The sequence below is a fragment of the Panthera onca genome, chromosome C2 (genome assembly GCF_046562875.1).
Source record: "Panthera onca isolate mPanOnc1 chromosome C2, mPanOnc1 haplotype 2, whole genome shotgun sequence".
In the NCBI taxonomy this organism is placed as follows: Eukaryota; Metazoa; Chordata; class Mammalia; order Carnivora; family Felidae; genus Panthera; species Panthera onca.
The window spans coordinates 55,425,931-55,438,920 of NC_138347.1; the positions used below are offsets into that span (position 1 = coordinate 55,425,931).

General features: G+C 34.8%; 1 protein-coding gene across 2 annotated transcripts in view; it reads right to left on the bottom strand.

Moving 5' to 3' along the window:
- Positions 1-429: 429 nt before the first annotated feature.
- Positions 430-12,990, bottom strand: part of CIP2A (cellular inhibitor of PP2A) — a 32,974-nt gene continuing 20,413 nt past the window's right edge. For both annotated transcript variants that reach the window (XM_060640103.3, XM_060640104.3), the window contains 9 exons: positions 12,070-12,188; positions 8,794-8,989; positions 8,002-8,076; positions 7,795-7,905; positions 5,295-5,491; positions 3,014-3,127; positions 2,695-2,777; positions 1,741-1,880; positions 430-741 (listed from right to left, as the gene is read on the bottom strand). In XM_060640103.3, coding sequence (XP_060496086.2) covers positions 571-741; positions 1,741-1,880; positions 2,695-2,777; positions 3,014-3,127; positions 5,295-5,491; positions 7,795-7,905; positions 8,002-8,076; positions 8,794-8,989; positions 12,070-12,188 — 1,206 coding nt within the window. In that variant the 3' untranslated portion in view covers positions 430-570. The remainder of the gene's footprint in view (positions 742-1,740; positions 1,881-2,694; positions 2,778-3,013; positions 3,128-5,294; positions 5,492-7,794; positions 7,906-8,001; positions 8,077-8,793; positions 8,990-12,069; positions 12,189-12,990) is intronic.

Here is a 12,990-nt window from a genome sequence, read left to right on the forward strand (position 1 = left end):
TAGTGTTTTTTATGTGACAATGTATTCATTTAACACATCAGATATTTTCTAATTTTCATACATTATTTTTGTAACTATTCATTATATTTTTTCAAATTTAGAACTAATACCATATATCGTACTGTATTTTAAATGCAGTAACAAAATTATTTTAAATTCACTGAATTTTCTTTTGTGCTATTTAGAAAAAAATTTCCCTGGCAATAATATGCCTTCTCTTTTTATACTAGTAATTGTATTTTCAATTTATTAATCTTTAGGATTGTTAAATCAAGAAAGTTTGATTTAAAATCTAATTACAAATGAGAATAAATTAAAAATCAGAAGGAAAATGGAAAAACTTTACAAAAACAATAATGGAGGTCAGGAAAAATATTCTAATATAAGAATGAAAGATAGCTTTAAGCAATAAAAGCCAGAAACAGAAAGTAAAACTTTTAAGACCAAATAAAAATATTTATCAGATCACGTTCTTTACTAAATTAATAATTAGACAATAATCTACTACTGTTCTGGGGTCACAAATTACCTTCTCTACCACACCTCCCCAGGAAGATAAATACATAACTTCTATATGCTGAGATTCACAGTTTCTGGACTTATTTTCCCACCACTTAAACTGTGGATCATTGCGATCATATGAGAGTGTTTGTTCAACTCCTCTTGCTGAAGTTTCACCAGCGACTCCTTCTCTTCCAAACGACCTTCTAATTGGGCCTTTTGAACCTCTAGGGAGGAAGCCTAAAGAATTGGGGAAAAGGGGAAGATTTGAGGAAAACAACTTAGCATGTCTTCCCTTCACAGGTATCTTAAGATGTTCTAATTTTCATTTGTAAAACAACCATGTCAAAGGACACATTACAAATATGTACTACATTTAGTTAAATTATATAGTAAGTTTAAGGTAAGGAATTATAAATAATACAGATTGGAAAAACACATTCAATGTATCTTTTTAAGTCAATATTAGCAGCTGAAATTTTGCAGAAAATATTACACATTACAATTTGGAATCACTATTAAGATAACCACATTAAAGGAGAACCAGGAAATTGGTAAATGTGGCATTAAATTTTATGCCTCTTCTGTCATTTGTGCTCTGTGGTTGTTCAAATGGTCATTCAATCCTAGTCCTCATCTTCCTGGTAGCAGATGGGCCAGAAAGCACTATTCACAGCTACCACACATAAACAACCAGGACAGGTGGAATGAGACTAGACCAGATTCAGAATACTGCATATGTCTACTGTTCCACTTAGCTTTGTTACTGACCTTGAGCAAGTAACTCAAGACTCACTTTCATTTGTAGGTTTAAAATACTTATTGATAATTATATATTAATATATGTGTTAGCAGGATTAAGAAAAATGTTTCAAGGGGTCCTTTGCAAATTATAAAGTTCTGAACAAATATGAACTACTCCTAAAAGAATGGAGATGCAGCCATATACAATTATACATGTGGATGTATTTGGCATCCAGAACTGGGAATCCCTTTAGGTATTCTTTGCCTACTTAAAAGGAGTTAAGTGCTGGCACAGAATATATATTTAATAAAGTTTTGGTGATTTTAGGAAATCACCTTTCACATTGTGAAGAGAGTCTTTATAATAAAACAATTGTCAATTTTGAGATTATAGTATCTTCTAAATGCAATTACTAAGTAGAACTTTAATTTACCCAAATTCATCTTTTTCACAAAATCAGACTTACTATAAATGAGAACTCAACAGATTCTTACCTTAATGCTCAATTCTTTTCTTATCTGTTCTGTTCTGTTTAATTCTTTTCTAAGGATATCAATGGTTTCTTCCTTATCTTCCCTTTCTTTTTGCAAAGCTTTAATCTTTTCTTCTTGTACTTTTGTTTTTTGTTGCATATCTTAAAAACAAACAGAGTCAGCTATATGCCCAGAAGTCCTATAACTGATGTTACCCTGAAAAAGTTTATTAGGCAGTACGTAATTAGGGCAAAAAAACGACAACTAGGAACATGAGGAAATATCTTGCTGGAAATAAAAGTTTTACAGTATTTGATTAATAAAAAACACCACCTAACTCATCCCCTATGCCAGTATTAAACAAAAAATGCCAAATCTCCATGTCTTTCCCTTTTCCTCTGTTCCTATTATATATATATACATATATATATATATATATATATATATATATGTATATACACACACACACACACACACACACACACACACACACACACATATAGTAATGAGGGGAAAGACAAACCTTAGAGCTCAAAGGTTAGAAGAGAGATGGAGAAAAGTATGAAAATTATATAGGCAGATGTCTGTATTCTAAGGCAAGTGAGTTAGAACAAAAATGTTTTTTTGTGGATTTCAGAGCTACTACTATTGAGAAGCTGGTAACTAAAAATTACCTAGCACTGCCACCTGCTGTTACATTCTTTTAAAACTCATTTTAAAAAGAATCCTTTCCTTAACTCCCAGATTAAAAAAATATATATATTGCTTTTTCAATTTAATCAGTCTAACTAAACTGCTCTGTAAAATGTTATGGCAAGAAAAGGGGAGCTGTTTAAAATGTGATTTAATGTTTAAAACAATGAGAGAAGTAGAAAATAATGAAAAAGCAAAATAAAAACCATTCATGCTTTGATTTTTCTTCCAACACAAGATATGTTAAAATATAGACAATTTATTAAATAAGAAGCTACTTACTTGCTAGCTTACATTCTCTGTCTACTAGTTGGTTCTGTACTTCTTTTCTCTGTTCTTCTTTCTCTATTAATTGGGCAATAGTCCTGAAGTTATAAAAATATAGAAGAAAACATCAAGGAAATATTTTTTTCTCTCCAAAAAGTATTTTGAGACAGTTAATAAGAATAACAATCACCTTCACATTTTGCCAAAAATGTATTTTATATCTAAAATAAGTTATAATTCCATTAATTTATCTGTAAAAATAATGTTCTATATAAAGGGAATCATTGTTTTTGAAAAATCCAAAATAATTAGAATTAAGAACTAGGGATTTTACTTTTCATTTTGTTGCTTGAATGACTCATTCAACTTTTTCACTGTCTCAATTTGTTTATTTAGAGAATCACATGTGATCTGTAAATCTTTATTCTTCGTTTCGGTGGTTTCATTCCTGAAAAGACAAGATGAGTTGATATTTTTATGGAGGCAAACATATGATGAGGAAAACACTGGTGTCCTTTTATTATTTCTTCAAATCAAACTGCATACACTGAAGGAAAGAAGAGGAATGTTATGAACAAGCAAGCCAAGAAGAAAGAATAGTAACTCAAAAAGATATTAAAGATATGTTTTGGGCGATGTTGGAGGTAATATTTACTATGAAAAGAAAATATGCAGGGCATTTACCTCATATTTATGGATATAGAGCTTTATTTTACAGATAACATTGCCTTACATAATTTGCTATATAGTTATCTTTATAGTTAGGTCCAGAAATTTTTTAAAAACTTCTCTAAAACGATGAAGTCTATTAAAACATAAAACTTAAGTCTGCCATCATTAGCCTCTTGGGCATAATATATGTTTAATTAGAAATGTCAAATTAACAAAGTGGTTGAGGACACAAAACTTCTCTGGTCTCTTTAGAGCTCTGCATCTAATAGTCCTGCTTATTTTGCCTGCAAAGTAAACACAGAAATACTTTCTAAAGTGATACTTTGACACCCAAGTATCTTAAGTATAAAATGTCCTTTTCACGTCATTAAGTACAACCTAGTGGCACTGGGCAAATCTGGCCAGAAGTATTTTATTTGTCCCACACAGTGTTAAAATTTTGAATTTAGGGGCACCTGGGTGACTAAGTCAATTAAGTGTCTGACTCCTGGTTTTGGCTCACATCATTATCTCACACTTCTTGAGGTCCAGCCTTGCTTCAGGCTCTGCACTCATAGCACAGAGCCTGCTCAGGATTTTCTCTCTCCCCCTCTCTCTCTGCCCATCCCCTGCTCACACACTCCATTTCTCCCCCAAAATAAGTAAACTTAAAAAAAATAAAATTCTAAATTTGAATGCCTTTAGGTAGTCTCTACCATTATAAATGATCTTTCCCCAGCCAGCTTCATTATTTGTTACCCACATGGCCCTTTAAGGCAGGAGTTTTACCTCTTGGCCCCTTACTCACTATCTGAACATCAGCAGTTCCTGGAAACCACGTATTTCTCTGGGACCACTGCTTACTTTTTCTCACACCCTGACTTAACAACAATAGTCCACTCTGTCAGGGCTGCCTAAAACAATCAAACTTTGGAGCAAGTTGTTGGGAGAAAATATCCCATTTGGGATATTTTAGCATCACAAATTTTCTAGATGCTATACATTTTCTACACTTCATTTTAGCTGATGGGCAAATGAGCACATGGACCTTGCAGAGTTAAAATTTTCTGTATCTCTGTATTAATAGCGTAGACAAAACATTTTTTCAAATCTTACCAATCTTAAAATGTAAGTTAAAACAAAGAACACGTTAACCAGAATGTTTTAATTTTTATTGTTTGGTAGAAAACACATAACTGTTCCTGGTCTTCTTTATATTTCAGAAGTTTTAAAACTAACCTAAAAGATAGAAAATTTCAACAAAGGAGTAAAACACAATCTCACATTTTGTTAGTGGGCATGTAAGTTACTGTAGCCTTTTTGGAAGGAAACTTGGCAATCCATCAAAAATTTGAAGACACATACCCTTTAACCAACAATTCACCTATAAGAATTTATTCCACATATATAGTCATACATATAAGTAAACCATATTCAACGACATTAAGGAGAAATGCTGACAACAAATTAAGCGATGATTTAAACACTAACATCCGAGTTTCCATGCTATTAGGCTGAATACTATGCAATATTCAACACATTCGATCTGCAGAAATGGCCCATTAAATGGTTCAACTTATTACAAACTGTGGTAACTATGTACTGTTTCAGACCCTAGGGATTTGTCAGACTCGACTTTGTCAGACAAAGCAGACTCAACTTGTTCTTGTGGTGCTAACATCTCAGATGACTAATGACTGCATGAATACATGAAAAAAGTAGTCAACTGGAAAAAAAAAACAAAGAGACCTGAATTGTTTCTGACTTGGACCCGGAGTTTGAGTAAGCAATACTTCATTTACCTGTGATGTAAGTTTCCTGCCAACTACTTAACTTATGGAATTATCAGAACATAGGAATGCTTACAAAAGGATTTTAGGACCACAGGAAAAAAAAAAAAAAAAACGCTGTGTGTTCATTCTAGATTCTAACTTTACACAGAAATATTTACTTTATTCATTTACCTCTGAACAAGTTCCATGTAGGATTTTGTGAGTATTTCATGTTCTTCAGCCACAGACTCTAATTTTCTATTATGTTGGAAGAGATGCTCAATATCACTCTGGGCTCTTTCTGATTCAACCTGTTGTGCCTTCAGCAACACACCAAGCTCTTCATTTTTTCTCTCAACTTCTCTCAACATACCAGCAAGTGTCCGTGCCTAAAAACAAACAAAACAGAACAGAGGCTTTTCTACCATGTATATAATATGCTCAGTTTCTACAATTTAAAAGGTTTACCAAATATCTAATAGGCTAGCATCTATTGGGTTATATAAAGTTTTATTAGTCACACATACTTATTATTTAACTAGTTCTAACAAATCTGACACTGTTACAGTTTTTTACTTAATAGATTGTTCTGACCAGAACAATCTTGGTATGGTCAGATTCACAGAAATGAACACAATTATAACAGCATGAAGGTAGCTCTACATACATCACTCAATTAAAAGGGTAAGTGTGCTCCTTGGGGCTAGCCATCAACTCCAAACCATAAAATTTATACAAATCAGTTTTCTCCATTTTAGGTAGGAATTAAGAATAAGATCTTAACCATATCACAGATGTTTAAGAAAACGCTTAAAATCAACACAGAGAATACAATCTAAATTTAATATGAAAGTATTTGTGACATGAAACATTAAAGAAACAGAAAACTAGAATGAGAAGTGAACTCTCCCCACCATTCATTAGCCTGAGAAATACTCTTATTTTGAAATGCCAGATAAAAACCTAAGCCCTTCTATATTTTTATGACAGTCTATAAAACAGTAATACCCCATTATTATTTTTATAAGTCTTTCCAGTAAAATGAGTAAAACATTAAATTCTCCAATAAAATGCAAGACATGTTCAACAGATATAGAATATAAGAATGCGCTATGGGAAGGGAGAGGACAAAATGATTTTAATATCACTAATTTTTTTGTTGGAATTTATGATAAATTCAACATGCTATTAGTCAAGACAAATGAATCTATGTCAAAAGAAAAGGAAAGCATATGGTTATATTTATTCATATTTTTAAAAATATCTGTACTTAAGACTCTAAAGGTATTCTATGTATCATTGATTTTAATGCTTCTCTCAAAAGTCAAATGACTTTATTATAATTCATTACAAATGATATCAAACTGTTGAGATTCCATTTGTGTCTGTTAGGAAATTTCATACTACTGCAGTAAGTTCTTACTCCTAATGATGCACACAGCACAATATCGAACTTTCTGAGCACCTGAGTATGGTGCTTGCTGGGGCCGGGAGATAAATAGTCTCTGACATCAAGGATCGAGGTGGGGTTATACAATTTTCACAAGTGTGGGAAGAAGAGGACCAGAGAAAGCTTCCTAAGAAATGGAGGTAAACTAAAACCTGAAGGATTATTAGGAGTTAGGCAGAGAAAGAGGAAAAGTGTTCCAGACATGGCAGAGCAAGTAAAAAGACAGGGAGACCTAAGAGTATGCCAAGTAACTGCAAAGTAACAGAACTGCGTAAGAAACTGCAAAGTAATCTGATATAGCTGACTGCAGAGAATGCACAGAAATGCCAGGAGATGCGGAATGAGTTAGAATCCTTGTGTGCCAAACTAAGGAATTTAAACTTTCTTCTGAGTAAAATGGATAGCCACTGCAGAGTATTTAACACAGAAGCAATAAAATCAGATTACAGCCTCAGGGCTCACTGTGGAGGAAGAAGGGAGAGTGGAACAAAATACAAGACAGATGACTTGGGATGCATGGGGAGGGTGGTTGAGAAGAGGGCTCCAGCCTGAAGGTAGGAAGTATAGGCTCTGCTATGTTTTCATATAAAAAAATGAAGGATTTGACCTTAGCAAATAGTGGCAAGAACAGAGAGAAGGCAGAAAAAAGTAATATTTAGAAGGTAGAATCAACTGGATTTGGTAAAGGACTCCTTACAGAAGGTAACTGTGTGACTTCCAGGTTTCTTGTCTGGAAAACCCTTCAGAACAACATACAAAAAAGAATAAATTTTTAAAAAGGTTGCTGAGTTCAGGACTGGTTATACAGAATGGGAAGTATTTGCTATTTTTTAAACAGAGCTATATAGGAAGCATTTACTACTGAGCAAAAAGGATCTTGGCTCAGCACATAAAATTGGCGGCATTAACATTCTGGTAATGACTGGAACCATAGACTACCTAATAACAGCAAAGGGCTTAGAACATATCATGGGGAAAAGCCAGTATTTTAGGGTTGAGTGGAGACAAAGAAACTCATAAAGGATACAGAAAAAGAATAGCCATTAATTCAGAAAGAAAACCAGAAGTTGACGTTGTGACCAAAATTAAACAGGGGAGGGTTTCAAGATGGAGGGAACAGTCGTGTCAAATGCTGAGAACGGTTTACTTCAAATACAGGAACAAAAATAGAACCACAGTTTTGTACATGTACTACTTCATTTATTTTTCTACTTATCAGCTAGATCTTTGTATTGTCCACACCTCGGTCTCAGCTTGAGTTCTTTGGCAGCGGTACTGAGCAATCAGCCGATCAGCCTGGGCCAAGGCTAGAGCTTTTGCTTCCAAAAGATCTTGTAGCCTACTTTCTTTGGACTATAAGAAAACATACCATCAATCTTTATCACTTCCCAGAAAACACCTTTAATAAAGCTTAACAGTTACATATAGTTAAAACGAGCTTGTACTCACAGCTAATGTGGACAGTTTCATTTCATATACATCCATTATGTCAGATATTCTCACATCATTAATCTGATCCTTTACCTAAGTTTTAACAGTCAAAAATCAGAAAGCTTTCACATTCAACAAAATAAAAAAAATAAACGTCTAATGTGAAACTAAATCATTAAAATTTAATGAGTAACAATGTAAAAAAATACGAATGTCCTATCAGGTGGTTCACAAACATTTCACTAACCTGGTTATAGCAGAAGAGTATCTGGGTAGGATTTGATATGCTTGTGGGATATATTTCTTAGATGGGAGGTAATAGAGGGGTAAGGGTGGGCTGCCTGGGGAAGACTAGGGGGAAAAATGATTGCTGTGCTAAAATGTTATAATTTTATGGCTAATGTTTTTCTTTCTTTCCAAACTTTCTAGAATATTGTTATTTTCATATTAAAAGAAAGGTTTCGGGATGCCTGGGTGGCTCAATCAGTTAAGCGTCTGACTTCGGCTCAGGTCATGATCTCATGGTTCGTGGTTCCGAGCCCCGCATGGGGCTCTGTGCTGACAGCTTAGAGCCTGGAGCCTGCTTCAGATTCTGTGTCTCCCTCTCTCTCTCTGCCCCTTCCCTGTTCATGCTCTATTTCTCTCTGTCTCAAAAATAAATAAACGTTAAAAAAAAAAAAAATTAAAAGATAAGGTTTCATTGCTCAAATTTGCATCTAAAGTTGCTTAAATAAATATTATAATCAGGGCTGATATTTAGTTGTTATGTACCACGCAGAATCCCATTTATAACGCCTATTTGCCACTCACCACCATTCCAGCCTGTAGTTTCTCTATTAATTCCTCAATGTTCAATCCAGGAACTCTAGCTTTCAAAAGTGGAGGAGTTAAACATTTTACCGATCTTGGAACACTGTGATTTAATGATTGCAAGGGCATTCTCCTGGGCATGTGTTCTGTTTCCTGTTGTCTATAGGCATTGTTTGCTGCTATGCTTTCTCCAAGTCTGAATTGGAATCAAAAAGAAAAACAAATGATTACAAAAAATAGAGCAAAAGGCAAAGTTAGTATAGAATTAGGGAATCTCTAGAATGGATCTTTTTGGGAATATAAGCCTTCACATGTTTTTGAAATAATCTTGGAGTTTATGATGAAGCCAAATTTTGGAAAATATCCTAAAAATTTGCCAGAAGAAACTCTTTTCTAGTTACAACCCCTTATAATGACAATTCCACCTCTGGTTTGGAGGCACCGGAACTGGTCTTTGAGTGTGGATTAATTGTAAAAATTAAGTACAGTGATATTGCTATTGGTAAGAACATCCTTCTTACCATGGACAACATCACCCATCCTTTACCTATGTCCTTCAATCTTGCCCTTTCTCGTCAGTACTTTCTCACCAACCTGACTATTCTGCCCCTTCTATTTACCATATCTTGTTCCTGCCTCAGGGCCTTTGTATGAGCTGTTCCTTTACCAGATCTGCATAGACTTGGCTCCTTCTTATCATCAGGTCTCAGTTCAAATTCACTTCCTCAGAAAGGTCCCTCCGTCCACAGTGAAGTGCACATTATGAAACTTAATTTTTTAAACTTGTATCCCAACTAGAATGTAAACCACATGACAGTGGCTCCTGGTCTAATTTACTGCAGTATCAAAAATGCCTATTAGAGGGGTGCCTGGGTGGCTCAGTCGGTTAAGCGGCCGACTTCAGCTCAGGTCATGATCTCGCGGTCCGTGAATTCAAGCCCCGCGTCGGGCTCTGTGCTGACAGCTCAGAGCCTGGAGCCTGTTTCAGATTCTGTGTCTCCCTCTCTCTGACCCTCCCCTGTTCATGCTCTGTCTCTCCCTGTCTCAAAAATAAATAAAACGTTAAAAAAAAAAAAAATTTTAAAAAAATGCCTATTAGAGGGCCTGCACGTTGCTGGCCCTCACCAGATGTTTGTTAAATGTTTAAATAAAACAAACATACACCAAAAACCTACTTATGTACCCACCCACCCAGCATATGAATTCACCTTATTAAACTAAGATGATGTAAAGAGAGGCAAAAACAGACATAAATAAAACAAATGAATACCTTAAACAGTGTCAAAAGAGAAACATAGACAACACCAGTAAGAATGGGGCAGCCAAGATATAAAGTGGTAGATTTCACATACAGAGACAGAGGATAAGACTCCCACTTTCAGTGAAGCTGAAGCTTTCCCTTCTGAAACACAGGGGCTTTCCTTTATATCAGATTACCAAAGCTGGAGCAACCAACCCACCACAAAATGAAGCAGCTTCACAGACCACTTTTTAAAAATTTTTTTTTTAACATTTATTTATTTTTCAGAGAAAGAGAGAGAGAGCGAGAGAGAGAGCGAGCGCTTGAGAGGGGAAGGGCCAGAGAGAGTGGGAGACAACAGAATGTGAAGCAGGCTCCAGGCTCTGAGCTGTCAGCCCAGAGCCTGATGTGGGGCTCGAACTCACGAACCGTGAGATCATGACCTGAGCCAAAGTCAGACGTTTAACCAACTGAGCCACCCAGGCGCCCCCAGACCACTTCTATCTTTAAATTGAGAAGCTATTTGTCCATTTATTTGTTTAAAAATATTCACTATAAAATGAAGACAATTTTGATTATGTGGTCTTGTTCTCCATAGTTCTTAATCTCTTAATTTAGGATTACTTAAATTATTAATTCTGAAAATGAGTTTGCTAAGTCAGTTAAAGAAAATAGCTGAGGTTAGCAAACTTTTTAAAAGACAATGCAGTAAGTATCTTAGGCTTAATAGTTACAACTACCTAATCCTGATGTCATAGCATGAATGTAGACACAGAAAATGCAGACAATATGAAAATGAATGGGTTATGTTCTTGTTGCAATAGAACTTTATCTACAGCCTGCCTGCTGGCTATAGTTTTCAGAACGCCAGCATACAGGAGTGTCTTACCTGCTTATCAACTTGCTTCAGTTTATTCAAACCACTTTTGCAAATTCATTTATACTAGCCACTTAAATGTTTTTTTTTTAAGTTTATTTATTTTTGAAAGAGAGAAAGTGAGTGGGCAGGAGAGAGGCAGAGAGGGAAAGAGAGGATCCCAAGCAGGCGCTGCACTGACAGTGCAGATGTGGGGCTTGAACTAATGAACTGGAAGATCATGACCTGAGCTGAGACCAAGAGTCATATGCTTAACCGACTGAGCCACCAAGGTGCCCCAAGCCCCTTAAATTTTTTAAAATTAAAGTAGAACACAACTGGACATTTGGTTAACCATTTAGTTTACAGAGAGCCCGAAAATCTCAATTTTTTTCAAACATAACAGCAAATACTCTCTTAATGTTTGAAATTAATGAGTATAGCGGACAATTCTGCCTGGCCATTATCTATTCCACTTTCTGAAAAAAAGCACAGGATTTTTCTTTAGGAACACTACCACCACACCCAACCTTTCAGTCCACATAGTTCTTTACGGCTGAACCCTTGGTATCTGTAAAACGATCCAGATCTGGTCAATGAGAGTGATGCTTAGACTTATCATTTATACAACTGGGAAAGTTCTTTGTTTTCTTTTCTGTTTTGTTTTTGTTGGTAGTTTTTTAGTCCTAAAAGCTATGTTCTTTATTAAGTGTTTAATCCTTTAGAGCAGGTTCTCATCATATCCTCTGGCAATTCTGTGGTTACCTACAACCCTTAAGCTGAGGAAGTTTTTCCTCAAATCTAACCTAAATGTCTTTTTACCTTTTTTTTTTTTAAGTACAGCTAACACAGGGAAACTTGTTCTATCTTGTAAGAAATAAACTGATAGGATGTAAAGCATGGTTCAGAAGCTGCTATGTTAATAGAGCAACTGAGAGACAGAGAGGCATAATGCCTGGATAAAATATTTAACCACCTAAATGTAGTTTTTCCCTGAGTATACACCTGGTCTTTTCAGTTACTGGAATCAAGTTTTCTTTTAATCACTTGAAAAATTACTGACTGTTACAATGTCTTTAATTCACAAATTTTCTAATCTATCTGTATTGAGGACTACCAAAGAAACATAGCAGGATATTCCAGAACCACGAGAGATATACCGCAAATGACTACAACTCACACTAAGGCAGGAAAATCTGGCAGTGGAGCAGCTTCCAAAAGTATTCCCAATCCACACTGTACTTGTTCTCTATTATCTGATGTTAAAGCAAAAGCCAAGGGTGTAATCAGGCGTGGATCCTAAGTAAATCAGAAACCAGAAAACAAGAAGCAGAAAGAATAATGTCAGGCTTTTTAGAGCAAGATGAGTAAATAGAGCTAAATCATAAAATAATTCTAGGCAAATTGTGAACAGTTTCTACGTGATGTTCGAATGTATTCATTAGCCTTTACCTAGTTATAGTTATCTACACAGTCAATATGAACACTAGCTTTAAAAATTTCTGGCAAAAGTTTTGAATGGTTTTGTTGTGCGTATGAAAATCATATTTTCAATATTTGGATGAATTTAAAATATCCATAGCTGACTGATTTTTGAATTTTGTTTGTCCAGCTACTCTTAAAAACAAAATCTGGCTATAAGAAATAATAACTAATCATTTCCAATTAAAGTCAAAAGAATAAAATTCAAATTAACTAAAAAAATTCCAATTTAGTAACTGAAATAATTATACTTAAAGCATAAGTCTTTCATGTCAGCAAATATTTTTTATTAGTACTGTAAGCCCCAAATAATTTATTCTGAAAAACATTTCCTAAAGGACATAAAAATCAGTTTGATTCAACTTTTAAGGTGTTAACAGAGAAAAATACTAAAATATGAATCCTTTATAATTATCCACATTTTACTATGTTGAGTGTCTTGTAAGTACTCAGTTACAATTGAAGGCCACAGAACCATGTTAAGAGCTGGGCTTTATCTCCATAACCTTCATGGTAACTCTTTGTAACTGCTCCTATGGAGAGGGATCATTATTTTCATTCTGTAGTTACAGAAACTGAGGTTCAGAGAAGTGAAATAACTGCTCAAGTCCTCAAGTCC